Raw genomic sequence first — 26,463 nt, 5'->3', positions numbered from 1 at the left:
GACTTGCGGGTCAAACCTGCTCTAAAGTGGTGGTTGCGGGAGTACGCGGGACGCCGCTTCAGGGTTGACGCGGTCCGTCAGTCTTGCAGTCTTCCTAGCTGGAACACATGGCTCGCCCAGGCAGGAGCGGACGGAGAACTCCCGTCCCGAGCTTCGTGATGACGGGAACGCGACCGACCTAGCCGCCGCCGCCGCCGCCGCCTTGCCCTTTGGTTCACCGACGGGGACGACGCCCCTGGCGCCCTCGCCATTGCCGCCGCGGCTTTCTCCGTCCTCTGCTCCTGGGCTCCCGCTGCCACGTCTTCCACCACCACTGCCAGGAAAACAGTCGCGCAAGGGGAAAGCACGCGCCGACCGCCGGCCGCGGCACGTGTCTGTGCCCGCCTGGGCAGACCAGTTTTCTCCGAAGCGAAGTGACCTGACGTGAACACATGGGAGAGGCAAAACCTCAGGAACGCACGTAGGGGCCGGGGCGGATGCCAGCCAATTCCTCGCTGACGGCGAACGTTACGCCTCCTGAGGCACGGGCTGCCACGCCCGAACGCACAGCACCACAGGTGCCATGTCTGCAACCGCAAGGCATCTCATCATACAAGGGACAGACTAAATGGCGCGAAAAATCTGAAACACCAAAGACAAAAACTGAAGAGTCGCACGCATAACTTGCTCTGTCTCGTAGTTCGTATTACCAAGTACCAACTATATAGCTACATATAGGAATAGGACCGACTGGTAATGTACAAACATTTTCTTTTTTGTCAGGAACAGAAATACTCTTCATCATTTACTGAACATTCCCTGCACACTAACGTACAGTAATACGGAAGAACAGATATAAACGAACACACAGAAAGATGTCTCTGGCTCGTCTCATCGATCGGGCTCTAGAACTAGAAGAAGCTGCTGAACTGGCTGGTGAGCGAGTCCTTGAGGTTGGAGAAGAGCCCGAACAGGGAGTACTGCCGGAGCCTGGACACCTCGTACCACGAGTTGAGCACGGCCTCGTGCTTGTCCGTGCCGGAGAACGCGAGCTGGATGCCCGGGCTGCAGTCCGCCTGCCCGCCCTTGCCCCTGCAGCTCGTCGTCCTCACCGCGCAGCTCCTGTCCACGCACGCGAAGTCGGGGCGCCCGGAGCACGACGAGCAGTCGCCGTCCTTCCAGAACAGGTTCTGCAGCCTGCCCTTCTGGAACTCCAGCACCAGGGTGAAGCTGGTCACCGTGTACGAGCTGTTGCCCACGAAAACCGGAGGCGACCTCGCCGCGTATTTCCTCCCGGCGAAAGCGACCATGGATCCACCGTTAGATGACTGCAACAGGGTGGAAGGATTCTCCATTAGTCACTCGTTTTTTAGGAGCTTGCAAACGTTCAAAATCAGAGCTGTTCTATATGAAAAACTGCATAAACCGGCAGCTCCTACCAATTCCCTGACACAATCAAGTAGTACAGAACATTCCAAACCTGAGAAGTCTCGGCACATTCATAAACTTCCGAATAAACTGCAGCGCCAAACCTAACAACCCAACACTTGGACCACAGGAATACCACGAGGCGTGTCCCAACCCCATAGGACAGCCAGCCCTACCCCTGCATCAGCATCCCAAATGCGTCCAAAAATGGCACTGTCTCGACGTGTCAATGGGACAGCAACGCCCAGCTCGATCCCTCAACGCCTGGCTAAACCCCTCCAAGCTGACCGTGATCACCGACGTTTCTGACAAGTTCTTCTCCAACAAGTAGGTTTTCTTCGCTGTAACTATTTTATCGATAGCCTAAGATTTTTCTTTCTTCTAGTAACTGTTAGAAAAGGGAAGTAAAGATAAAACAATTTATGCCGTGAGGTGAAAATTCGCAACTAACTAGGCTGCTCGTGCGTTTATGTTCGGTAATTCATGTACCAAGCGATTAAAAAAATTCATATACCAAGCACACGAAGAATTTTCGACATTGGACGCGAAATTTTAGAAGGATTTAGTGGCTAGCAAGGCGGCGGCGAGGAACTCACCGGGTCGAAGGAGGAGGAGTTGACGGTGAGGAGCGAAATCTCGTCGACCTGGGGGCGGAAGAGCGCGACCTGCGCGCGGTTGGCGAGCCCGAGGCGGCTGTCGCAGGGGGAGAGCTGCGCGCCGCCGGAGAAGAAGGCGTCGCGGCCAGCGAAGGCCACGCCGAGGGTGAACCCGTCGCCGCGCCGCACCGTCGTGTCCGCGCACGGGTCGTACACGCCGTTGCGGTCGTCGCCCGCGGCCACGGACGCGAGGAGGAGCACGGCGGCGGCCACGGCAACCGGCGCCGGCAGACGCCTCGGCGACGTCGCCGCCATAGCGCGCAACTGGGGTGGGTGTGGTTTCCTCGGGCGCGACGGACGAGGCCCGTTGACGAGAGAGGGAGGTTCCGGTAATCCGGTTCGTTACAACTCACGAAGACGCGTCGCTGGGGCAAGGAATAAAGAAGGCTTAAAAAGGAGGCGGCTTCTTGTTGGGCCTTGGCGGCCCAGTTCTTCTTGTCGGCCCTGCACTTGCAACTTTTTTTTTTTTTGCTAACGTAACATGTTCATCTGAAGAAGTACTTCTACTTGCATGTTTTCGACCGATGCTTTCACCAGTTAAAATAAGAAATGTGGAAATAGAGACAATAGAATTTGCAATTAGTTGTCTTTAAGGCAAATATTCCTCTGTCCAATACCACGAAACAGTTCAATAGATTTACCTCGCTTAACCTTCGAAGTGACAGCTATACCGATACCATAGACCGACCACACAAACACACAAGTGAAAACACAAAAATTTACAGCTCATAGCTACAGCTTACAAATACAACAATAAACTCAATAGTCACCTCCAGATATATGATATGGCCAATCTAATCTCTCATGAAATTGAGCTGAGGCCACATCTAAATCGCAACGAAATGCTGGATCTTCGCTCAAGATCGGCATGCAGTGCAGACACGAACGAGGAATGACTTCTGACTTGCTAAGTGCAATCCAAGATCAGGAGGCTTCACATGGCTTCTCAAGTCTGCAGCTCAACTCTTGTAGGCAACGGATCAATGGAACTGGCCTGGTGATCTTTTGTAGACTTCAAGGATCGGTTAACTGTGGCTTTCTTCGTCAAACGTTTGCCAGCTTCTACACCTGGTGATTTGCCAACAACAAGTGAATGAATTTGAATCATTCTTTAAGCTGCCATGTAAATGCTAACATATTCCATGTCTGAAAAGCTAAATTGTAGTACGACTTACGTGTATCTAAGGAAACAACTCAGATGACATATGTGTAACAAGAAAATTCTTGCAAATCTTCAGATAAAAATAGCTCATGCTAGATGCAGGTAGTGTCAGGACTTACCATTGCCAGGCAGGGAGAGTCTTTTATGAACTTGACAATCCAAATCCCCATTCCTCTCCTTTGGATTACCAGTGGAAGTCCTCTCCTTTGGATTACTAGTGGATCGCACACCAAGTCCTGAAGGACGAGATGAAGCTTCATCAGAACCTTCTCTGGGTAACACCTTCAGCCTAGATCTACCAGATACGGGACCAGTGGAACGGTTTGTTGAGGAGCCACCACCCTCTGCGTTCGAAGGGAAGACCTTCTGGTTCAATGTGTTTGGTTGAAGTGAATCATGCTTTTTAACAGGTTTTCTGTATGGAGTCTTGGTTGCACTTCTGTCAGGTTGCTTGAATTCATTAACCTTGACAATCCCATCTGCTGTGTAAGCACCAAGGAACCGACTCTCCCAAGGACGAACAGCCATCCATCTCTCTAGCCAATTCCAGCCCCAGCTGTTCTTGTCAGGTTCAAATGCTGTAGGTTGTCTTGAACTTGCTTGCCACTGAAATAGAGGGGGAAACAAGTTAAGAATTTCAGATCCCAGGATTTTGAAAGGCTCCCTAACCTTGCACTGTGGATCCCCTTTTTTTCTCAGCTGAAGGTAATTTCAATTATCATGACTGGATGTGTTTTTCCTCCCATGGAGGACCGAAGCACAGATCTTTCCTTTTCCTTTCGAGTACCGGTCTCATATTTGCTACAGAATGTAATTAGTACTAAGAGCTAAGAGCTGACCAAGTAGAATAGCATGGAAATTATGAAGATATTAATCCTCAGGCTAGCATGCAGGGAAAGGGCAACTTCAACTGTCCCCTATGAAATGAATTCATAGCATCCAACAGGCAACAGAAAGGATCCTTGCTGTAGATACTACAGAAGCCCATTACAGAAGATAGCAGGGTAGTAGGGTCAAACGACAAACCAGATCATTTCACAGATGTCCATCATATATTTAAACTAGAGCAAGTTTCATGCATTACAACATTCACTCTAATCCATGATTTACTGCTTCAGTAAAATTCTTATTACCAGAATAACAGTTTATGCAATATGCTGGTGTAAAAGTTGGATAAACTACCTGATGAGTAAGAGCATAGGCCATGGCTCGTTCGCGTTTAGCTGCAGCTTCCTGCCTCTTCAAAAGTTTTGTTTGGATATCTTCCACAGAACCGATAGTATCACACCAGCCATCCTGTAATTCAAGACAATGATAGAAGTTCACAAACAAACCAAATTGCTGTACGGCCGTGCCAGTTATTTTCTAATGAGAAGAGCAGGATACGTTTCTAGAGGAAAATATGGTAATTTGTAATCAAATCATGTCATAGTCTTTTGGAAACAACGTTTGAAATAGTAGCAGCATGTATAACTATCCGCCAAAGAAATGATAGGATGCCTTGCTTTGGCAACTTGTGAATCTCACCTCAATTTCTCTAACTTGTGCCTCCTTCGTTTGCTCTGGCGAACTATTTTGCTGTTCGATCTGGTTTTCCAAAGCCATGCGAACTCGCCTTGCTCTAACACGAGCTTGAACCCTGACCAAAGCTTGCATACAGCGGAGCGTTGTAGCAGCCTGCTTTCGCACTATATGACCTCTTACAAGGGCTTGAAGCCTAACCAGCCCTTTTAAAGCTCGACGGGCTCTCCTAGCCTGAAAAAAAAAAGAAGTACTCAGGTGAGAACTATAAGGAATGAAAACATTAAGTGAGAATGATGGTGATATCTCTATATTTCTGAGGCAAAGAAAACTTCTTTTGCCAACTTTACAGATGCAAATGGCAATATACAATCAGATTGTGAACATACTGATTTCAAGCATCATTACTGAATACACCCATGGACAGATACAAAACCATAGTTAGAAGTTAGAATATAAGATTAGTTGGTTTAGTTTGCACCAGGAAATGCAAATCGTATTGGCATTAGCTGCAACCAGAACTGAGGTTTTTTTAAAAAATGTAAACCTGACAAATATACCAGGAAGATCTAGCAGGACAATTTTATTTTTGCTAAAACTCTATATCTTTTATCAACAAAGTTGTCAATTAGTCATATGACTCACTGCTTGTGATTTATTTGGAATCAAAACCGAATGTAACCGATAAGGTAAAACAAGTGGTGAAAAGACAAAGAATATTGAGGTTTTGAGTACAATAGTGCCTATTCAGGTTTGCTGAGATATTGGAGCTAACAACATTTTAAGAAGTCTGCACTTGCATGCATTGGATCCGAATCCACATGGCAGTATGAATGCGTACCAAGAAAGCTCTAAATGCTGTCTGAATAACTGTAGCAGCCCAGATCTCATCGAGTTCATCTTCAGTTTGAGGCAGTGGAATATGAGGTGAACCACAAGTGGGCTCCAAGCATGAAGGTACATCCGAATCACCTCCCCGTGAACCATTTCCATTAGCAACTTCTGAGAAATCTACTTGTGCAGCAAGGCTGCTGTCATCTTGGGAATGCTGATTCTGGCCATGTAACTGGTCTGCGGCATCATTTTCCTGCAGTTTTCCCAATTGGCAACTCATAAGAGAAATGATACGATACTCATAGAAGGATTGTGATTTATATATCAATCAGTTTGTTCGTTTGCAGCTCATGGGATTGCACAGCAACCGAGCATTTTAAGTGCTCAAAATTCAAAAGATGCCAATTATTGATCCAGCTATTGCCATTACTTTTCCTTATGCACGTATGTACTCGAGCACCCTTTGAACCAAGCAGGTACCAATTACCAGCATATTCTCTCTGCAGTAAAATTCAAAATTAACACCCAATGCACAACGAATTACCAGGTGCAACCCCAATTCAGTCAGGGATGGATCATCTACATTGTTCTTTACAAACCTAGGATTTGTCAGTTGTCATGATATGATAAAGAAAGGGATTTATCATATCATGACAATTGACAAATCACCTGATCAACGCCGGCCGAGACACATCAGGCAATGTCAATAAACACATCAATGCACTAACCACCAATTTAAGAACCAAGATACGCCAGAACTGCAGACTGATTGGAAGATGCCGTACCATCCGTCCAACATCTTCATCCTCCTGATACTGCTGCTGCTGCCGCTCCACCTTCCTCAGCCCAACCAACGACTTAAGCCACCTCGCCGAGATGCCCATCGCGCCGCCCTTCTCAATCGCAGCAACCTACAACGCAAACATTCCAGTTTCCATCAGCACCGGCACGAACGTATCACGCCCAAACCGAACAATCTCACAAGGGGGATAAAAAAGAGAGTAAAAAGCAGCCATAAAACACGCATCACCTGATCAACGCCGGCCGAGACCACACCGGGAGCGGGGGTCGCCTCGCCAGTCGCCACCCAATGAACGGCGCCGCTCGGCAAAAGATTGCGTTTGGGGGCCAGGCGCGGTGCCGCAATCCGGAGCGGGGTGGTGAAGGAATCAAGGAAGGGGTGGGCTCGAAGTGTATCGCTAGTAGACGCCGTGGTGGAACCAGCCGGCCATTACTGCCGCAGCAGTGACGCCGCTGTGCTCCCCTGCGTCCGCATTATTGCGCCCCGCTACCGCCGCTGCTCCTGCTTGCGTGGTGTGCTGCGGGCTTGCTGTGCGGCAACAGTGGCAACGGCACGGAGGAGAGAGAGGAAGGGGAGAAAAGGAACAAGAAAGGACGGCGCTTTTCTCGCGTTTTCACTTTCTGCACCGCATGTCGGGAAAGCCCTTTTTGTTGGTGTTTTTTTACTCATCCTGTTGATTTTCTTGCTGGGCTCCAGGAACCAGGACAAGAACAAGCTGGGGTTCAGCAAAACGTGCAGATCGCCACCTGAAAGCCGACGGGCTTGTCACTTTGCTGTGGATTTTTCCGAGTGGTTTCTTCTGATAGCATGGGAGGATCACATGTTTTAGGCCGGTTTTAGCCTTGTTTTTACCTCCGAATGGTATCAATCCTAGAATTCGTGAAGTATAAACATTGAACAACTCGTTTTTGAATTGTTTGTTTTGCATCAGGGCCCGGCTGACACTGATGATGGGGCGCACTCATGGACTGGATGACCCTACCGGGCATCTTGAGATTTCGCTTTAAAGAAATCATGTGATTAACGTGCTATCAGCCTATCAGTGAGTGCCCTGCGGCTGCTGCAGCTACGAGCCACTAACCAGAAAAAAGGACAAGCTTCTTTCTCCTCGGAAATAGGAGGTTGATTGAGCGCCATGCCGCCGCCATGGTACCCGTCCTTGCTAGTCCACGGCACGTACGCGCCTCATCAGTGACCTGTCAAGCCTCTGTGAAAGGAACAATAATTTGGAATTTGGAGGTCGCCGGATTCAGATTCCTGAGGTAACGTGGTTCGCCATTTGTGAAGGAAATCTAGTAAGATTCCTTAAAACTTTCTCGACGCATCGAAGGTGAAAGATGATCACACATGCCGTATAACACAAATTGTCTCTCACGACATGCTCAACCGGGAAAAAAAACTTGGACATATAAAATGCACCCGATGCTCACAATGTCTGGCATGAGCTTAAGAGTTAAGAGTAGGTTGATGTATGAGTTTAAGAGTTTAACCTTCAATATTTCATTAGCTTCTTTTTTGGGTATATTGCTGGCAAGATATCAGCCTGAATAATTATATTAAATTATTAATACATGAGTTTGTGCATTTAAGATTTTTTGTGCTATATCAATACAAACACACATGTGGGTGCCGTCGGTTAAAAAAAATTGAGGATATAAGATGTTGTATGGATGCACCGTCTACACCTAATAAGTTAAGGTGTGGGCTCCAGTGCTGGAAAATTGTTCATGTGGTGGTAGTATCATGTGTCAATTATACTTCAGGAGTTCAGGTTACCCTATCTAGAACGACAAAAAAAAAACCTTATTATGACCCAACGACTAACGATGTCACTAGTTGAAATCTACGAAATTAGAAGAATATGGTGGAATGAAAGGAACGGTGCGCGAGAAGGAGAAAGGTGAAGTTACATGCAGCGTTCACATCTTTGTGGTTGGAATTAAAACATCGCTGGCTAAAAGCAACAATCATGCACGGCAAAAGCGACAACAGTAACATTGGAGGAACCGGAACTCAGGATCCTGAAGATGCTCTTTCCGCCCACAAACGAAGAAGGATATGTGTTTGTAATTTGGGACAATGGTGTGGCTGTAGATGTGTCGCACGAAATCAGGTTGATCATCTGACTCTTTCCATCCGCCGTAGATGCCACTCTTAGTTCCCAGTGTGATCTCAGCTTGGATGGTAACCTGATATAGTGATATGAAAAGCTCAAGATCTGACCATCCCAAATTTCTTCAATACCTAATGCTATTTTCCAACATGGAGAATGTAATATGGTTGGTCTTACAAGGCTAAGGGCCCGTTTGATTCCCTCGAACTAAAATTTAGTTATGTCACCTCGGATATTTGAACACCAATTAAAAGTATTAAATATAGTTTAATTATAAAACCAATTGCATGAATGAAGGCTAATTCGCGAGATGAATTCATTAAGCCTAATTAGTCCATGATTTGATCATGTTGTATGTACTCATGATGGATTAATTAGGCTTAATAGATTTGTCTTGTGAATTAGCACCTGCTTATGCAATCAGTTTTATAGTTAGCTTATGTTTAATTTTTTGATTTGGCATCCAAACATCCATATGATTCGGAATAAAGTTTAGTCCCTAGATCCAAACACGCATTTTGTTGTCTGCACTCGTCATACTATATTTCCATACTCTAAAATGAAAGTCATCATGATTCTCTCCTCTGTACCAATTTCTCCCGCACCCATATTACTCTATATCTCGTACTCTATACCAACTACCACATATTCTATTCAACCATCTCCAACTACCATCTCATTTTAACAAACACATTTCTTCATTACACAATCATTTGGAATGGTTATTCTTAAATTATGGAATCTGAAATAATTAGTAATACAACTTTTTAATTAAATAATAATTGGCAGTAATACTTTTTAATTAATGAAATGTAATTAAGAAAATGTTGTGATGTGATGTGTGAACCTTTCTCGTGGTGAATCGGTGAAAAAAAAGACAAAGTACATGTTTCTTGTGAACTGCTTTTGCAAAAATAATATTCTTGCTCATATGCAAATGGTTGTTGTGGAATGTTGCAGTCGTGAAGTAGGAGCATGATTGCACGGCTTGCTCAGTATATGAACTGGTGGCGTTGCTCCTTACAACTTGCACGCCTCCAGTCAAGTGGCCAAGCACCATAGACAACTTTACTTCCTCGAGTTATACCAATGCCATGGACGGCTACCCAAGCTCCTTGCGAAGGTACTGAATGACGGAGGAGGAAGACGATGACACTTATTTCTTGGTTGATGATGATAAAGCAGAGGTCGTGACATACAACCACCTGGTGCAAGCAGAGAGCCCTCGCACGCATCGTCGATCTCATGCTCCACCAAAGGTCATTCGGTCGAGGGATCTTCCTTCTGGTCACGAGAGGATCAAAGCCGACTACTTTGTTCCAAATCTTGTTTACATGATAAGCAGTTCCGCAAAAGGTAAAGTTGGCCATATTTCAAATATGGATCACTCTATGTCTCTAGTATCTCATATAAGAAGTGTTCTTGCAGGTTTCGGATGCGTCGGTATTTATTCAAGCACGTTAAAGAGGCTGTTAAATTTTATAATTAAGATAACTACTTCAAAAAAACAAGTATAATGCCACTGGCAAGGAAGGAATATTGGCTCTTCAGAAGTGCGTCGCGGCTATGCGCATTCTCGCTTACGGTGTCCCGGCGGATGCCGTTAACGAGTACGTGCGTATTGGTGAGTCAACTGCTCGAAAAGCGTTGCATCATTTTCTGTCGGGTTGTCATTAATGTTTTGGCGAGGATTACCTACGGGCACCCAACGCTGTCGATGTAGCTAGGCTTCTTTAAGATGGTGACAATCGTGGATACCTAGGGATGCTAGGCATCATTGACTACATGCACTGGGAGTGGAGGAACTGCCCCACATCATGGAAGGGTCAATTCACAGGCACAGGGAAGCATCCCTCTATGATCTTAGAGGCGGTTGCATCGCATGATCTATGAATATGGCATGCTTAGTTTAGCATGTCTGGAAGTAATAACGATATTAACGTTCTTCATAGATCCCCTGTATTCTCGGCTTGCCTCAAGTGTCATTCAACTTGAAAGAATCTTGGTGATGTCAAGAGGGGTGAATAGACGTAACTGAAAAATTTGAAATTCATAGCAATTAAATGTGTCGAAACTTTTAACACGGCGTAGGAAGTTCCGATAGCTCGAAACTTCCGACAGTGGACCGGAACTTCCGACGAAACTAAAGTTTATATAAAATTTAAAATAAAACTTGAAACTGCACAATGATACTAGAAAGACTTCTGCAGGTGATCTTTGCAAGTACAACAACTCAAGTACGTAGATCCGTACAAAGCAAACTCTAGGTTAATAAAAACTAAATAAATACAATAAGTACAAGACACAAGAGATTTAGTCCTGAAGTTCACTTCCACTAAGAAAGCTACGTCTCCGTTGAGAAGCTCACAAAGAGCCGGATCTTCCACTAATCCTTTACCTCACTCAATTTACCACAAAGAAGGATTGAGTCACTTATTATAAAATCCATAGAGAATAGGGTAATACAAATTTTTCGGAGCGCACACACATGAGAGGACGCTCCACGGGCGACACCAAACCGTCTAGAAGTAAGGTTCAGGAGTAAAAATATGAATCGAAGGATGATGATGCTTCAAGTGGTCTTGAGATGAATTTGGCTGCCCTCTCACTTAATTGGTTGAGTCTCACACCTCAATCTTGCTCTCACCTAATTCCTAGCTCAAATCAACTAAAGGATCAGCTTAAGAAGGGATTAGGGAGGAGTAGTAAATGCTCTTGGAGGTGTTTGTCTCGGGTTAGGTTAGCAGCAAATGAAGGAGGGGCTGAAGGGGTATAAATACTCGAGCCCTAAAAACTAGCCGTTAGTGTACTGGTTAAGTGATTGTCGTAACTTCCGACCAGGGTCGGAACTTCCGACCATTTAAGAACAGCTGGCCGAGGACCTCTTGTCGGAATAACCTAGTTACTTCTCTGACAGGCACATCGAAACAGTCAGAAAACTAGATACACAAGTGTATGATTTTATGTCTCTCCTTGATAGTGAGCATTACAAATAAACACTTTGACACTTTCATGCTATCTATTTATATTTCTGTTAATAGTACGGTGTTTTCTAAACTCAAATTCAAAATATAAAATAAATAAGGATATTCTTTCAAACCCAACACCATCCTTTAAGCAAATTTGATGTCTTTTCTTGCTCTTTTTTATTTTATTAAATTTTAATCTGTGCATAACTCGATAAATAAACTTATTAGCTCCTTAATTTTATATGTTATCAGCATCAAAACCTACTTAGGAGGCCAAATGCACTTTCACAACCCCTGTGTCGTTTGCGGTCAATGGAAGGACCTATAACATAGGCTACTAACTTGCCGATGGGACTTACCGTGAGTGGGCAGCCTTTGTTAAGACTATTCGTACCCTATGGAGCAGAAGACGCAGCACTTTGCCACTCAACAAGAAATTGCATGCAAGGATATAGAGCATGCATTTGGTGATCACCGAGGACCCGTATGGTTGGGACCGTAGCCAAATTAATGATATAATGATGACTTGCATTATTTTGCATAATATGATAGTGGAGGATGAACAAGACGATGTCAATAATACTGATTTCTTAACATCGGAGAACTGGTTGTTCCGTACCATAACAATAACAATCCAGACAGGGAGGCATTTATCGCTGCACACCATAGGCTTCATGACCAAAACACACACTTTCAACTACAAGATGATCTCATCGAGCACCACTGGATGAGGCTGGGATCTCTTCATCAGTAGATAAATCAGTGGTCATGTAATATTTATTAAGACTTTTAATATTTTGTGATCATATAATATTACTTAAGACTTTTAATATTTTGTGGTCATGTAATAATTATTAAGAATTCTAATATTCTGCTATCACACACACCATTGACCAGCAAATAAGACCAAGATATGACGATACAACAAATAATAGAATTACACACTCAACTAAGGTTACATTGGCTGAACTCAAATAACAGAATTACACTCAAATAATGTCCGAACTGCACACTCAATAAATAATAGTTCCAACTACACACTCAACAAATAATAGTTCCAACTACACACTCAATTCCAATTACACTCAACAAATAGCAGAATTACACACTCAACTAAGGTTGCCTCTCCCATCCATGGTACAGGCCCCTGTCTCTTCCTGCGCCTAGCTGCAGTCTTTTCAAAAATTTCTTTCTGAAGGGCTTCGTAATACAATCGCTGAGCTGGTGTGCAAGCATCAAGATCAATCCCAATGATCCTTTGATCCTCTTGCTTCTCCTTCTCTTCCTTATCCATGTCATGCTTCTCATGCATGATCCAAATCTTCTCTCGCTCAATAACTAACAGTGATTGATTGTGGCTTCGCATTTTCTCAAAGCGCTTCTCATCCATACTGGCAAGCTACTGGAAACGATCATATTTACGCACAGATTCTTCTTGCAGGATAGAAATCTTTTGCAATGATAGATTTTGCATCTTCGAAGCATACTCCGAGCGGATCGAGCGCAGACGGCGGCAGATCGGGCGCGGCGGAGGTGCCTTCCGGGCTTGTGCGCCGCCGTGCCGCCTCCGAGCCGGAGTGCCGCGGAAACCGGGGCGGTTCTGAGCACGGGCGGGAGGGCCGGGGTGGTTGGGGCTTGTGGTGGCGGGGGCTCGGTAGCGGATCCCTGGGACTCCGCTGGAAATAATAGCGGGAGGCGGGCGCTACGTTTGTGTAGCGTCTCTTGTACCAACGCGTACTGGAGGATGGCTTACCGTCCTCGGTGCGGACAGCCTAAAACGTGCTTGTACAAGTGAGACTGATCTATTACTGGATGTATCCAGGTTAGTTGGCCACGATTCAGCGGGACAAAAGAAGATCCCTAATTCCATCGATAACAGAAAGTTTATTTGATGGAAAGCTAAAACCTCTCCTCGCCATAAAAGAAGACTGGGAGCGCAAGCATCTTCCCAAAACGAGGGGGATCTCCTTACCGGGCGCGGCTCGCCTCGCTTCCATCCGGCACGGACCCGCACCCGGCGACCCACCCCGCCGCGGTCGCGTCAACACGCGCTCCCCGCAGCCCGCCCCGCCGCGCCCCCCCGCCCTTTCGCCGGAAGACCCCGGAAGCATCTCGAAGCTCCGCGCCTGGCCGCCCGATCCTCATCCGACGGCCCGCGCCCCACCCGCCCCCGGCCTCCTGCAGCTTCCAGAGTATTCACTCCCCACCACCCGTTCCCCCGCTATAACTACCCCCCGCCTCCGCCTTCCCCCTCTCCCTCCTCACAAACCGCTCCCGACCCGCGAGCTCGCTCCCCGTCGGATCGAACAGCTAGGGTTTCGGAGGAAGACTTGTGCGGCGACGAGATGTTCGGGCGCGCGCCGAAGAAGAGCGACAACACGCGATACTACGAGATCCTGGGCGTGCCCAAGGACGCGTCCCAGGATGACCTCAAGAAGGCCTACCGCAAGGCCGCCATCAAGAACCACCCCGACAAGGGCGGGGACCCTGAGAAGGTGAGCGCGCGCGGTCTGGGTCTGGTCTCCTCCCTTGGCTCCGATCTGTCTGCGGCGGGGGAGTAGGCGGCAGGTTGCTTTGCTGCGGGCTTGGGGCGCTTTCGCTAGGCCGATTTGAGGCGGCTTGTGGGGGACGGCGCGGTGGATCTAAGGCGGCTTGGGATTCGATGGGTTTAAGGGTTGGGCTGGTGGATGCGTCCTCAGCGATGGAGGGATTCGGATGGGGAATTAGACATGGCTCTGAATTGTGATCTAAAGCTGTTCATGTGATCCTGAAATTAGTTGCTCTATGTGATTTTGATGGGATTAATTCATCAGATGGTTGTTGATTATGCCGCTCGCGTTGCTTGGTGCGCTAGTACCATAGAGTGACACGGCTATAGCTTCATTTTACGTTAGCCAGACGAGCAGTTCAATAGTCAATAAAAACCTGATTGTTTGCTGTGATGTACAATTGATGGTTGGTTTGGTAGTATCCTAGACTTGCACAACTGTAGCTTTTTATGGATTGTGAAACTGTTGAACCCTACCTGAGAAACAAAGGGCGCATGCCTGATCGAATACCGCTGGTCCTGAATGCTATTGTGTGCTTTACTGATTTATATATATCCTGAATTATTAGATGAATGCTCTAATTCTGAAAATATCAATATGCCCATTCTATTCACCTATGATTTATGCACTCGATGATATCTTCTATTGATATTTCATCTTCCATGCTATCATTTAGTCTTGAGCCACAAGGTAGTTCAAAGGGTTGCTACAATGGTGCTTTGCCTTGTTTGATAGAATTAATGTTGATGTATAGTTCATTTTGCCTCTCTATATGAAGGTTGCAGTTTACTGCCTTTTTGTCTTAAGGCTGAATGAATGGAGATGTTGATTTTGCCTCTCTATATGAAGGTTGCAGTTTACTAATATTGGTTCTTTCAATTTCAGTTTAAGGAGCTAGCTCAGGCTTATGAGGTCCTCAGCGATCCTGAAAAGCGAGAGATTTATGATCAGTATGGTGAGGATGCCCTTAAGGAGGGAATGGGAGGTGGAGGAGGAATGCATGACCCATTTGATATCTTCCAATCCTTCTTTGGTGGAAGCCCCTTTGGAGGTATGTTGTTATGTGGGAAGCAGTGACTAGAATCTCTTTCCCATTGCTAATTTCCCTACCTATGGACTCACATGCTATGTTCTTGTGTTGTGAAGGTGGTGGTAGCAGTAGGGGCAGGAGGCAGCGTAGGGGTGAGGATGTGGTTCACCCTCTGAAGGTTTCTCTGGAGGAATTGTACAATGGCACCTCAAAGAAGCTCTCACTGTCGCGCAATGTACTCTGCTCCAAGTGCAATGGGTATGCTGTTTGGCTCATCTTTTCTGTCCATCCATGCAGCTAGTTCATGCTGTTCCTAGTTCTCATGCTGTGCTGCATTCATTGTACAGCAAGGGTTCAAAGTCTGGAGCTTCATCGAGGTGTGCTGGTTGCCAAGGCTCTGGGTATAAGGTCCAAATCCGACAGCTGGGACCAGGAATGATTCAGCAAATGCAGCATCCTTGCAATGAGTGCAAGGGTACTGGGGAGACCATCAGCGATAAGGACAGATGCCCACAATGCAAGGGTGAGAAGGTGGTTCAGGAGAAGAAGGTTCTCGAGGTGGTGGTCGAGAAGGGTATGCAGAATGGCCAGAAGATTACCTTCCCTGGTGAAGCTGATGAGGCGGTATGTCTCCACTTGGCTATGGTCCTTGGTTCTGAAATTGTGCGCCCCCCAGATTAAGGTGGGTCTTAACTATTTTTGTGTATCATCTGTGCAGCCGGATACTGTCACCGGAGACATCATCTTTGTCCTCCAGCAGAAGGAGCATCCCAAGTTCAAGAGAAAGGGCGATGACCTCTTCTATGAGCACACTCTGACCTTGACTGAATCTCTCTGCGGTTTCCAGTTTGTTCTGACCCACTTGGATAACAGGCAGCTGCTAATCAAATCAAACCCCGGTGAAGTTGTCAAGCCTGGTAGGTGATCTGAACATTAGAATATCAATTGATTGATTCGTTCATTGCCCGTGCTAATGGCTTGAAAATTTGTGAAACCAAATGCTCACTGCTTATGAATTCTGTGCAGACTCGTTCAAGGCGATCAACGATGAGGGCATGCCCATGTACCAGAGGCCCTTCATGAAGGGCAAGCTGTACATCCACTTCTCGGTGGAGTTCCCGGACTCTTTGAACCCGGAGCAGTGCAAGGCACTGGAGGCTGTCCTCCCTCCCAAGCCAGCATCGCAGTACACGGACATGGAGCTCGACGAGTGTGAGGAGACAATGCCGTACGATGTTAACATCGAGGAGGAGATGCGGAGGCGGCAGCAACAGCACCAGGAGGCCTACGACGAGGACGAGGACATGCCTGGCGGTGCGCAGAGGGTGCAGTGCGCCCAGCAGTAGGTGCTGTAGGAAGATTTGTTCGACGGTGGCGGCAAATTTGTTGTTTCGCTATATGCGAGTACTGTTGGGTCCCAAGTTTTCCCGCGTATTATGTGATGATACTTTCGGTTATGAAAATACTACAATATTCGCTCCGTGGAGCAGGAGATTTTGCGTGTTTTCCGTAACTGATCTGTTGCAAATAGTGTGACGTCTTCATGTTAACTTGTTCACGGTTTATGCCAAACTCGTCAACCAGTCTGATAGCAAAAGGTTTCAACGTGCTGGGGCGATTAACTGTTTTTTTTTTTTTGAGAAAGCGGCGACCGATTAACTAACCGGGAGGTCTTACGCTCATGTTAGTTATGCTCTTGCTCCTGGGCCAGCTTGGCCCGCAACAAGCTTTGCAATATTCTGTTTCTTCAGCAAGATTGGTTAGTCTGCCGATCGTCAGAGTTTCTTCAAATTGTTTTTTCAATTATTTCATCGGTCTAGATTAGTCCAATCTGTTTTTTCAAGCGTTCGGCCTAGATTAGTTCAATTTGGGCACGGCGAACGTCTGCCTCTCGTCATCGTCCACGAGATCGTTTATGATTGTATTTGCTTGTGCAGGACGCGGGGTTTGACAGCAAATCCGTTTCCGTGCAGGAAAAGATGAAAAAAATAAAATGAATATTCGTCGAAAATGAAAGCGAAAACGCGCGCTTGGGCCGTTGGGTCCTCCGTAATTGGGCTTTCGCCTGGCCCACACAGCGAATCCACCTCTCCGAGCCCAACCGGTCGGGTCGATCCCGTCCGCACGCCTTACATCCAGCGGCCCAGATGACATCCTGCCCGGACGGTAAATGGAATACCGTCCGGGGTCGTGGTGGACGGTACACCAGATAATACCGTCCACCCCCGGCGGCCTGGATGCCTTGCCGCTGGCACTGCTCGCCGGCGGCGCGCTGTCCCCGTTCACCACCGCCGGTCGCGTGACACCTCGCCAGCGCAGAGACAACACCGCCGGCTCCATGTCAAGGTGCTACCCCAAGTCTACCGGCGCTCGTCCCCGCGGGGTCGCGACAACCGGCCTCTCGGCGGCGCCATCCGCGCCACTCGCCAGCGCCTTGATTCCGGCCGGCCCCCTCGCTGCTTCTCCTCGGCGCCGGCGAGATCCCGGCTTCATGTTCCGGCGTTCGCCTCCGCGCGCGGGATGGCAGCTTTAGTTCGCCGTCACCGCCGGGGGACTCGGCAATGGTGATCGTGCCCGGCAGTGGCTGCCGGCCACCACCTCCCCGTCCACACCCGCACGGACGAGCGGCCAACCATGGAATCACGGTCGAACCTGGCAGCCGTTCAATCATTTCCTGCGTGTTTCCGTGAAATGCTCGCTGTTACGTCATCAGTTCTTCATTACGTGGGCAGCATAGCAGCCAGCAAAACGCCGTCGTCCTACATGTGTTGACAATTGGGGCCTGATTGCGTCTTGCGTTTCCTCAATCCTGATCGTACAACGCCCCCAGATTCTTGAGCAATACATCACGGTTGAACCTGGGGTCATGACCCACGAGAGCGAAGCTGTACGTGAGGTTCATGATCCGTGCAGTACAACCCCTGATTCACGAGCTTCTCTCTAGTGTTTGTTTTTCTTCTCACACACACATTGTGTGATTCCGTGCTCTCTCTCTTCTTTATGAATCCAAGATACCAATTACCAAAGTTGTCTGTGATGGCTAAACCAAAGATGCCAAGTATCTGTTTATGATGCAAGTGTGCTTTACTTGAGATGGAGAACAATCCCCCGCCGCCGCACCAAGCTAACTGAAGAACAGCAAAAGCGGTGGCAAGATGGCTGTTCCGAGTTCCAACTTCCCAATGGGAAGAAGACACAGGGAGAGGAGGAGGAGGAGGAGGAGTTCTTCTTTTTCTTCTCCTGATAGATTATGACCTTGCTTGATCCAACAGGAATGTGTACTGGATGGTGGAGGACGGAGCATCAGGGGAAGGCATCCCTGGAGAAGGTAGTGCCAGGCCAGGCTGCTCAACTACAACCCAACTAGTGCATATTCAACTGCATTATTCTACACAGTTCAACTCAATTCGATTAAACAAAATGATTTTCTGTGCCTTTCCGGCGGTTGACCTTGCAGACTGACCACACATGCTCTTCAACTTCAACCCACCTTCTCTGACGCTGCAACGAAAAGTTCAGAAGTCAGAACGGAGATTCAATAGAGCTACTGTTTCTCTGAACAACAGCATCCAAGATTCTGTTTCAGAGTACCAATCGGTTATTGCTAAAAAAAGCAGTCGGCTAGATCCTTGAAAGAAATTATAATTTTAATCGATTGGCACTTTGCAGGGTTATGTAAGGTTTGGTCAGTGGTCTATTGCGCTAGATCTTTCTGACGTCCCACTTGGGTGAAGTGTGAAGCAAAGTTTTTTGCCATCTTTACCTGTCGCTTTGCATGGCTGCGATTGTCATGTTAACGTCGGCCGGGCCTCTTCTATGATAGGCTCTTGAACTGAGCGCTAATAACTTGGTCACCCGGTTTTATTGGCGTGTAAATGGTTAATCTTGCAGAGAAAGGGTCACTCAATGGCTGTTTGGATTTCAGGTGCTTATTATAATAAGTCCTGTCATATTGAATATTTCGATTCCAATTAGAAAGACTAAACATAAGCTAATTATAAAACTAACTGTATAAGCTTAGGGCTTATTTACGAGACGAATCTATCAAGCCTATTTAATCCATGATTAGCATATGTTTACTGTAGCATCACATGGGCTAATTATGGACTAATTAGGCTTAATAGATTCATCTAAAAAAAGCTTAAAGGTTACGGAATTGATTTTGTTATTAATCTATGTTTAATACTCCTAATTAGCATCAAACATCTGATTTGATAGGATTTATAGCCTTAAGAAGAGGAAGGATAAAGAACCCTGACTTGTTCCGAGAAGAAGGAAAAACTCTGACGTAAGGCATGTCAAGCATTGACTTTATGATATTCAGTGCAAGGACAAGAATGCTTCTTTTCTAAGAATAAATATGAGCAAGAAAAAAACAAGCAGGTCATGGAAAAAGTCTGAGACTCAGATTACTTGGAGTGCACTTCACATGTCACCCTGAGGATTGCAATTGGACAATTCAGATCACCTTGCCTTCCAAGTCGGTAAGGCATAGATCATTGTCTTTACAAAGCAATCATATACATTGGATCAGTCCTTTTTCATGATTTGATCATTTCCACCCCCAAGGGTGGCATTTAGTAAAGTTTTTAAAAATGCATACAAAAAAAAACACCACTACTCCTATAATACACTGTAAAAGGTTTTTCTTTCGATGTTTTTGCCAGAAAAAAATATATGACCATTTTACCTTTTTCTCAGGCATGAATTATATATAATATCCTCGTACCTCTGACATAGATTATGGCACCTACCTGGCCATCAAGTACCATACTAGCATCGGGATGTATGTTAGTGTTACACAGTTTAAAATTTGGTTCATCCCAATGCACTTGGGATGAAGGTAAGGGTGTATGCAATCATGTTCAGATAGATGCCCATCCTGGTGCTACGAGAATACTGTAGATGAACTCAAACTACATGCATGCTTCTCACAACTTTAAAAATCAAAGAAAGTCAGAACTCGCGCACATGATTGCATTGACCTTTGACAAAACCAAACGAATCAAACAAACTGTGCAACAACACAACCTAACGAGGAGACAACTCGTTCAAACAAACGCAGGCAAAACCAGCAGCAAATCAGCAGGAAACAGGCATATAAAAAACACCAAACCGACGCATTGACCTCGAGATCATTGCCTCCCTCCCTTCCTATATAGAAACTCCATTCCCTGCTCCTCTGCCCTTCTCTCTCCCCACTGTTCCGCGCTCTGCAACATGCAAAGCGTTGACGTCGCACTCGCAACCTCCCCAGCTCCGGATCCAAGCTCCCTTCGAGCCCAAACAAAACCGCACCAAACGATCGAAAGTAGAGCTGCGGATCGTTGTCCGCACCAACACCAACGCCGACGCCTCACCTCGCCGCGTTTCAGCTAGGGGCTCACTTGGCTCGCTCGCCGGCCGGCCAAGAAACCAATCGAGGGCCAAGGAACGCCGCGATGAGCACCGGCGGCACGCCGCCCGTGGGGCTGACGCCGGGCGACGGCAACTCCGTGGGCATGTTCAGCTCCGACCGCATCGGCGGCTTCGGCTACGGCGTCGGCGTCTCCGTCGGCATCCTCCTCCTCATCACCACCATCACGCTCGCCTCCTACTTCTGCACCCGCGCGCCCGTCACGGCAGCCGACGCGGCGGGGGAGGCCCCGTCCCGGCGCCGCGGCGGCCGAGGTGGAGGCGACGGCGGCGAAGAGGCGCACGACATCGAGCTCGGCATCGACGAGGCCACTCTGAAGGGGTACCCGGAGGTGGTGTACGGCGAGGCCAAGAGGGAGGCCAAGGCCAAGAAGGCCACAACGTGCACGTGCTGCTCCATATGCCTGGATAACTACGGCGACGGCGACGTGCTCCGGATGCTGCCGGAGTGCGGCCACCTGTTCCACCGGGAGTGCGTCGACCCGTGGCTCCGGCAGCACCCGACGTGCCCCGTGTGCCGGACGTCGCCGATGCCGAGCCCCATGCCGACGCCGCTCGCCGAAATCACGCCGTTGGCAATGGCCAGGATGTCGTCATGACAATAGCTAATAGGCAAGGACCAGGTTCTTGCTTGATTTCTTCCCCCTCCGAATTTTATTTTATTTTCTTGTGCTTACTGCTTACCGCCATACCACCAAATGTGAGGTGGAATTGACCAATTGGGGCACGTATCTTTGGAAAATGGAATGGCTGCAAATGTTCAGGATAGGAATTAGGAACATCTTTTCTTGGGTGTAATTGTAAATTTGGGTTCAGAGTAGTTGGGATTAGGATTCAGTATGTATGCATGGAGTACCAATGGCTGATGAATCTTCCAAAGAAAAGTGCACTGAGGTTTTCATTCAGATTAGCAATTTTTTTGTAGATGAGTATGTACATTCAATCTTATTTCAGAAGCAAAGTTTATAAACAATTGTACTGTATGTATGTTTCAAATGTTAACTCGGCATGGAATTTAAATTGAAGATTTGCATTTCTGATGAGAACAAATTGCAGTAATCCTAAACAAGCTTAAATGGTCTTGGTACCATCATATGATTCATGGATATGGAAGATGGTAATCAGACAAATCAGACAGTTCATATTGTCATATACTCCTATATATTAAAATGTAAAATGCAGGATGATTTCATCCATACACTCTGATTCCTAACTGTAATTGTTCTATATAAAAATTCGACCGCTTCCAGTTGCTTCAATACCTTGACCTTTGAAGCCAAGTAAAACAAAGAATCAGACTAGTGGTTCAGACTTCAGACTCCTTCAACTTGATCAATTTTAAAGTTCTACTAGGCAAGTACTTAACAAACATATTATATCAACCTCGAGGTCCCTAGATGCCCTTAAACATGTAATGATGTACATACAGCCCCCCTTTTATCCCAGGATTGCTGGGTCAATTGAGCGAATTTCATTGTTTGAGCTTTGAAGAAACGGATGCCAATAAGGATGGTTGCTGCACAAGACAAAGGGGGGCAAAAAGGCAACATTTCTTGGATCCGCAGAAATGCAGCTTCTACTTTGATGTTAAATAAAACAACAATGACCTATCTAAACCAAGCTGTGTTTCTCTGGAGACAAAGTTATCTCATGAGAAATTTAAATTGGGTAAGGAGGAGAAATACTGTTGGCAAATATTGTACTGAAACTGTTCTCACCATAAGTTTCAAAAAAAGAAAATAACTGTTTTCACCATTGAAGAGCCTGAGTCCAGTACAAGACTTTACGCTCCAGACATAATTTCTCGCTTAATGCAGTACCAGAAGGATAGAGATCTGGGAGACATTTCCAAATTTTTTACACGATCTCGCTAGGACCAGTAAACTTTATAGCTCTATTGAATCACTTGTACAGGTCTGCAGTACATGAAACCTTAATAAGACACAGCATTGGATTCACTAGTGCCTTACAGCTACACGAGTGAAGGACACAGTAACCAGTAGTAACACTGGCATTTGGTAAATGAAAAGGGCACGTAACCAGTTCATTTTGTTGTGCTTTTACCAGTGTGATTCTGACGTAAGCTTCGCTACTTTACCTATTTGAAATATGCTAGTTGACTAGTTGACACCCGTACGTGCATCCTTCTGTTATTCGCTTCGACAGACAAATGAAATTCCTAAGTCCTAAGAATGAGTGATAGAAGTAGTCCGTTAACACATTTTGGAATATTTTTCTGAATTTGAGTTAGTGTAATGTGTAAAAGCCAAACTGATAGCAGTGTTCAAATTAAATGGCCAAGACTTTCTGCTCTTTCAGTATTCCAAGAATATCATGGTACTATTATCAATCAACCGGCAACATCTATGGAAACGTGCAGTCTTGTTCTCTGATCTAACGTGGTCCTGATGCCGTCCGTGCGGAAAAAAAGGAAAAGAGCTAGTACAAATTTAAAAACGGTTTTTGCAGAGATTTCGGACAGGATACGTTATGACATTCCTGCAAGATTTTACGTCTCCATGTGATCAAGAATATAAAACTAAAATGATCGAAGTAACATCTCATCAGTACAAAATGAAAAAGATAGAACAACTTCATTTTGTTCTTGAGAGGTGTCTGTGCTGACCACGGCAATGCCATGGCCAATTGTTCAAACAAATGTTACACCATAGTTCTTCGAAAAGCCATGGTCATGCAGACAGAAATCGCGCTGAATTGATTAGTCGCCTTTTAAATCTGCCTGGTTTGAATAAAGAAGGGCAAGAAACCACATGCAAAAGAATTGTGAAGAATCATGTCTAGCTAGTCTTTTGCACGCCATCAGACTTAGTAGAACATAGCTAATAAAAAAATCGTGCACTATGCACTGTGATATTGTATTATTATGGGGTTCTAGGTCCATGCGAGTTCAGAACAAGGAATCCAATTGACCTTCAGGGGAAATAAAAACGAAGCTTCAGAATGGGAGCACGCAAAGATGCACAGTGGTGGTGACATGGTTTAAGATTTCTGTTTATCAGGGTCTTAATCCTAAACCAGTTTGGGTGCTCATCCAGCTCAGTTGTTTAAGAAATTTTGGCCAATGCCATAACAAATCGAGATGGATTAAATAATATGCTCTAACGCTAACCCTACTTATACTGAAATTCCGTCACAGGAATAAAGTAAACTCCCAACACTTGTTCAACAAATCTGTTGCATTGTTTTACAGCAGCAGAGAAGCTGACTGACCCACCACCATGGCTTGAAAATTGGATGGTTGAACTGAGATTTTCTAGCCCAGCCCAACCCGATGCCAAATCACTACCTCACGGGCCCACGAGGCCCACGTAGACTGTCTCTCTCTCGCCACTCGCCCTAAAGTGACCGGGCCCACTTGCTGTTGAACCAGGTCACCGACGACACGCGTCAAAGTGACCCCACCCGCATCGAGTCACGGCGGTGGATTCGTGGCGTCTCCTGCTAATCCATCTGCTCCACACGGCTCCACTGCTCGAGACGCCGGAGAGCGAGAGCCCGCCTGCAGCGATGGCGACCAAGCAGCACTTCCTCCTCCTCGCCGCGGCGGCGACGCTCCTCCTCCTCCCCTCCGGCTCCACAGCCACCGCCGTCGAGTACTGCAGTAAGCGCGCTTCGGGGTGTCCCCGTTTCGAGTTTGTTGCTGCGGGATTGTGCGGGGCGAGTTTGTTCTGATGACGATTTCGTGGGTTTTTTGCAGAGAAGGGGCGGGACTACCCAGTGAAGGTGAGCGGCGTGGAGGTCGTCCCCGATCCCGTCATCAGGGGGGAGCCGGCTACCTTCAAGATCTCTGCCTCCACAGGTAACCAATCTATCCGTTGCGACGGTTGACGGGGATCGCTCAACGGACTAGGCTCTGCGTTTCGAATTATGGCGTCGTACGGATCATAACGGATAAGCCGCGTTCGGCAGTTCCATTGTGCTTTCCCATTTATTAGCCGGGAGGAAATTCCCGTGTAGTCATTGTCCCGGATTGGGTATAATGCTTGCCGGATTAAACCGAGCTGTTGATTCTATAGCATGCCATAACTTAGGGTTCGGTGAGCGTTTGCGTTTCTATGGCATTGTCCCTGTTTCGCAATAAGAATTTTGTAGGATTTTTCTGGCGTACCAATTATCAAACACAACAAAGAATTTTCCAAGGAAAATCACTTCTCTCCTTAGTCATGTATTAGACTGTTCTTGACAAATGTGCCCTTTCAGATGAAAGTATGGAACAACATATACTGGGAATTTGGATGCAGGTGTGCATGCCAATTCAGCGATTTCTGTTACTTTTGTAACCTTTCTTCTTTTGCTGATGCCAGTATTTGAGTCAATCAGGACCATTTTGTTGCACAAGTTGTATCCTACAAATGATCTGCCATATCCTATGTGATGTGCCCATATGTTCCTCTCGAGCGAAGGTTAAAGAGTATAACTGCAAAGCAGGGTAAATTGATTGTTGTGACTCGGCGTAAAAGCAATACTGTGCTATATAACTACTCTTCCATCTGTAAGGTCGATTAAAATTCAGACAATGAAATTGTGTACTGCCTAGATCTACATACTATCTGGTGGATTTTATCCACCTACTTTAGCATTTAAGCCATCCTGTTATAGCTTGCTGAAAGCTGAACCTTTATTCACAAATTATGATGTTACTATCTAGTTTCTCTAAATTTGGAAAATCTCCTCGTCATCAATCATTTTAGATAAGAATATTGTTTGGAAGTTAGATACCTACCTTCTTGTTACATCCAAATGGTCATTACTCTGTCACCTAGGGAGTATATGTTTGATCTATCATCTATTTATTCCACAGTCTCTATTGTTTAGGTTGAGAAAGAATTTTGCAAGGTTTATGTGATCAAGAATTTCGCAAAGCTGTTTATTGTCTATTGCTCATATGACCTGACCACAGTGCAAGCTTTTGCATAGAAGCTCTGTTCAATTTTGCTCACACTTTTTTTTGGACGTTCATGATATCATGATCAGCATACATATGGCATTATCTTACTTTATAAAGACATTGTTATAGTTATTTTACATTTGGAACAGGCTTGTATGGCTGTTGGAGCACTGTGGATGAATCTAAAGTCGAAAAAATTATCTAGATGATCTATTGTATACTGTTATGATTTGCTTATCTTGAGTATTCGTTATTTAATTTCTATTACCTTGTCAGTTTATCTGGTTACTTCGTGCCATACCCAAACAGGGTATTTACGCAATGTTTTTGTTTATGAATACAGATAAAAACATCACTACAGGGAAGCTAGTGATAGATGTTGCATACTTCATCTTCCACGTTCATTCAGAAACTCACAACTTCTGTGATGAGACCTCTTGCCCAGCAACTGGTGAATTCATGCTAGCTAGCCAACAGACATTGCCATCATTCACCCCGCCAGTAAGCATAACCAGCACAGCTCAATTAGTGAACTAGGCTTGCTGGATTTCTCGGGACTGAATTTCTTTAACTTTTTTCCTGGCATTTCTTTCTGTTGCAGGGTTCTTACACTCTCACTATGAAGCTGCTGGGAGACAGCAACGAGGAACTGACCTGCATCTCATTCGGGTTCAGCATAGGGTTTGTTACACCTAATGCCATTTTCTAAAACTCAACCAGCGTTTGTGTGCCTAATGTGCCATGGATGTACTTACACAACACTCTTATTCCACCTCACTTTCGTATGGCTTAGAATGTGTGTTCAACCACCCTCTTTTATTCGGAGTTGAACATCTAACTACATACATCAACAGCACCTTGTTTTGTTGGTGCAGTTGTTATGGTCTTGTCATCGACGCGCCTTTCATGACTCATGAGCTCTTGAAAGGGCAAGTAGAATCATTGCTTTCGGTTCTTGTCCCGGCGTTTTAGTATGGGGTGTCGTGCTCCTGCCGTGGCCTGTTGAGTTGCTGTCCGTCCAGCTGGTCGTGCAGCCAGAGGCTGACGCTAGCTGAGTGGTTCACGGCGATCCTAGGTGGGGCACGGCCGCCGGAGA

General features: G+C 46.2%; 5 protein-coding genes across 6 annotated transcripts; 3 read left to right on the top strand and 2 right to left on the bottom strand.

The window, feature by feature from the left end:
• Positions 1 to 643: 643 nt before the first annotated feature.
• Positions 644 to 2,425, bottom strand: LOC112877619. Its single transcript, XM_025941966.1, has 2 exons — positions 2,004 to 2,425; positions 644 to 1,307 (listed from the first exon to the last, which is right to left on the bottom strand). Exons 1-2 carry the CDS (start codon positions 2,316 to 2,318, stop codon positions 891 to 893), a joined length of 732 nt encoding a protein of 243 aa, XP_025797751.1. The 5' UTR covers positions 2,319 to 2,425; the 3' UTR covers positions 644 to 890.
• Positions 2,426 to 2,675: 250 nt separating this feature from the next.
• LOC112877618 (protein IQ-DOMAIN 1-like) lies at positions 2,676 to 7,028 on the bottom strand. 2 transcript variants are annotated; one of them, XM_025941965.1, is made up of 8 exons: positions 6,611 to 7,028; positions 6,366 to 6,491; positions 5,588 to 5,833; positions 4,753 to 4,980; positions 4,408 to 4,521; positions 3,567 to 3,831; positions 3,345 to 3,461; positions 2,676 to 3,131 (listed from the first exon to the last, which is right to left on the bottom strand). In XM_025941965.1, the coding sequence occupies exons 2-8, from the start codon at positions 6,462 to 6,464 to the stop codon at positions 3,010 to 3,012; spliced, it is 1,191 nt and encodes a 396-aa protein (XP_025797750.1). In that variant the 5' UTR covers positions 6,465 to 6,491; positions 6,611 to 7,028; the 3' UTR covers positions 2,676 to 3,009. The 2 variants fall into 2 exon arrangements, with proteins under 2 accessions (XP_025797750.1, XP_025797749.1); XM_025941964.1 differs by having other exon boundaries at positions 3,345 to 3,831; positions 6,611 to 7,023.
• A 6,687-nt stretch (positions 7,029 to 13,715) lies between these two features.
• On the top strand, positions 13,716 to 16,537 carry LOC112876331 (dnaJ protein homolog). Its single transcript, XM_025940416.1, has 6 exons — positions 13,716 to 13,959; positions 14,899 to 15,064; positions 15,160 to 15,301; positions 15,391 to 15,667; positions 15,762 to 15,960; positions 16,070 to 16,537. Exons 1-6 carry the CDS (start codon positions 13,810 to 13,812, stop codon positions 16,387 to 16,389), a joined length of 1,254 nt encoding a protein of 417 aa, XP_025796201.1. The 5' UTR covers positions 13,716 to 13,809; the 3' UTR covers positions 16,390 to 16,537.
• Positions 16,538 to 20,209: 3,672 nt separating this feature from the next.
• On the top strand, positions 20,210 to 21,431 carry LOC112877111 (putative RING-H2 finger protein ATL71). The gene has a single exon (XM_025941319.1). The coding sequence runs from the start codon at positions 20,485 to 20,487 to the stop codon at positions 21,055 to 21,057; it is 573 nt and encodes a 190-aa protein (XP_025797104.1). The 5' UTR covers positions 20,210 to 20,484; the 3' UTR covers positions 21,058 to 21,431.
• A 2,464-nt stretch (positions 21,432 to 23,895) lies between these two features.
• On the top strand, positions 23,896 to 26,259 carry LOC112874988 (putative phosphatidylglycerol/phosphatidylinositol transfer protein DDB_G0282179). Its single transcript, XM_025938640.1, has 4 exons — positions 23,896 to 24,080; positions 24,177 to 24,278; positions 25,711 to 25,868; positions 25,969 to 26,259. The coding sequence occupies exons 1-4, from the start codon at positions 23,987 to 23,989 to the stop codon at positions 26,074 to 26,076; spliced, it is 462 nt and encodes a 153-aa protein (XP_025794425.1). The 5' UTR covers positions 23,896 to 23,986; the 3' UTR covers positions 26,077 to 26,259.
• The last annotated feature ends 204 nt before the right edge of the window (positions 26,260 to 26,463 follow it).

Source organism: Panicum hallii, chromosome 9 (assembly GCF_002211085.1).
Source record: "Panicum hallii strain FIL2 chromosome 9, PHallii_v3.1, whole genome shotgun sequence".
NCBI lineage: Eukaryota > Viridiplantae > Streptophyta > Magnoliopsida > Poales > Poaceae > Panicum > Panicum hallii.
Note: the sequence above shows the minus strand (reverse complement) of the source record. Positions and strands in the feature narration are given on the sequence as shown.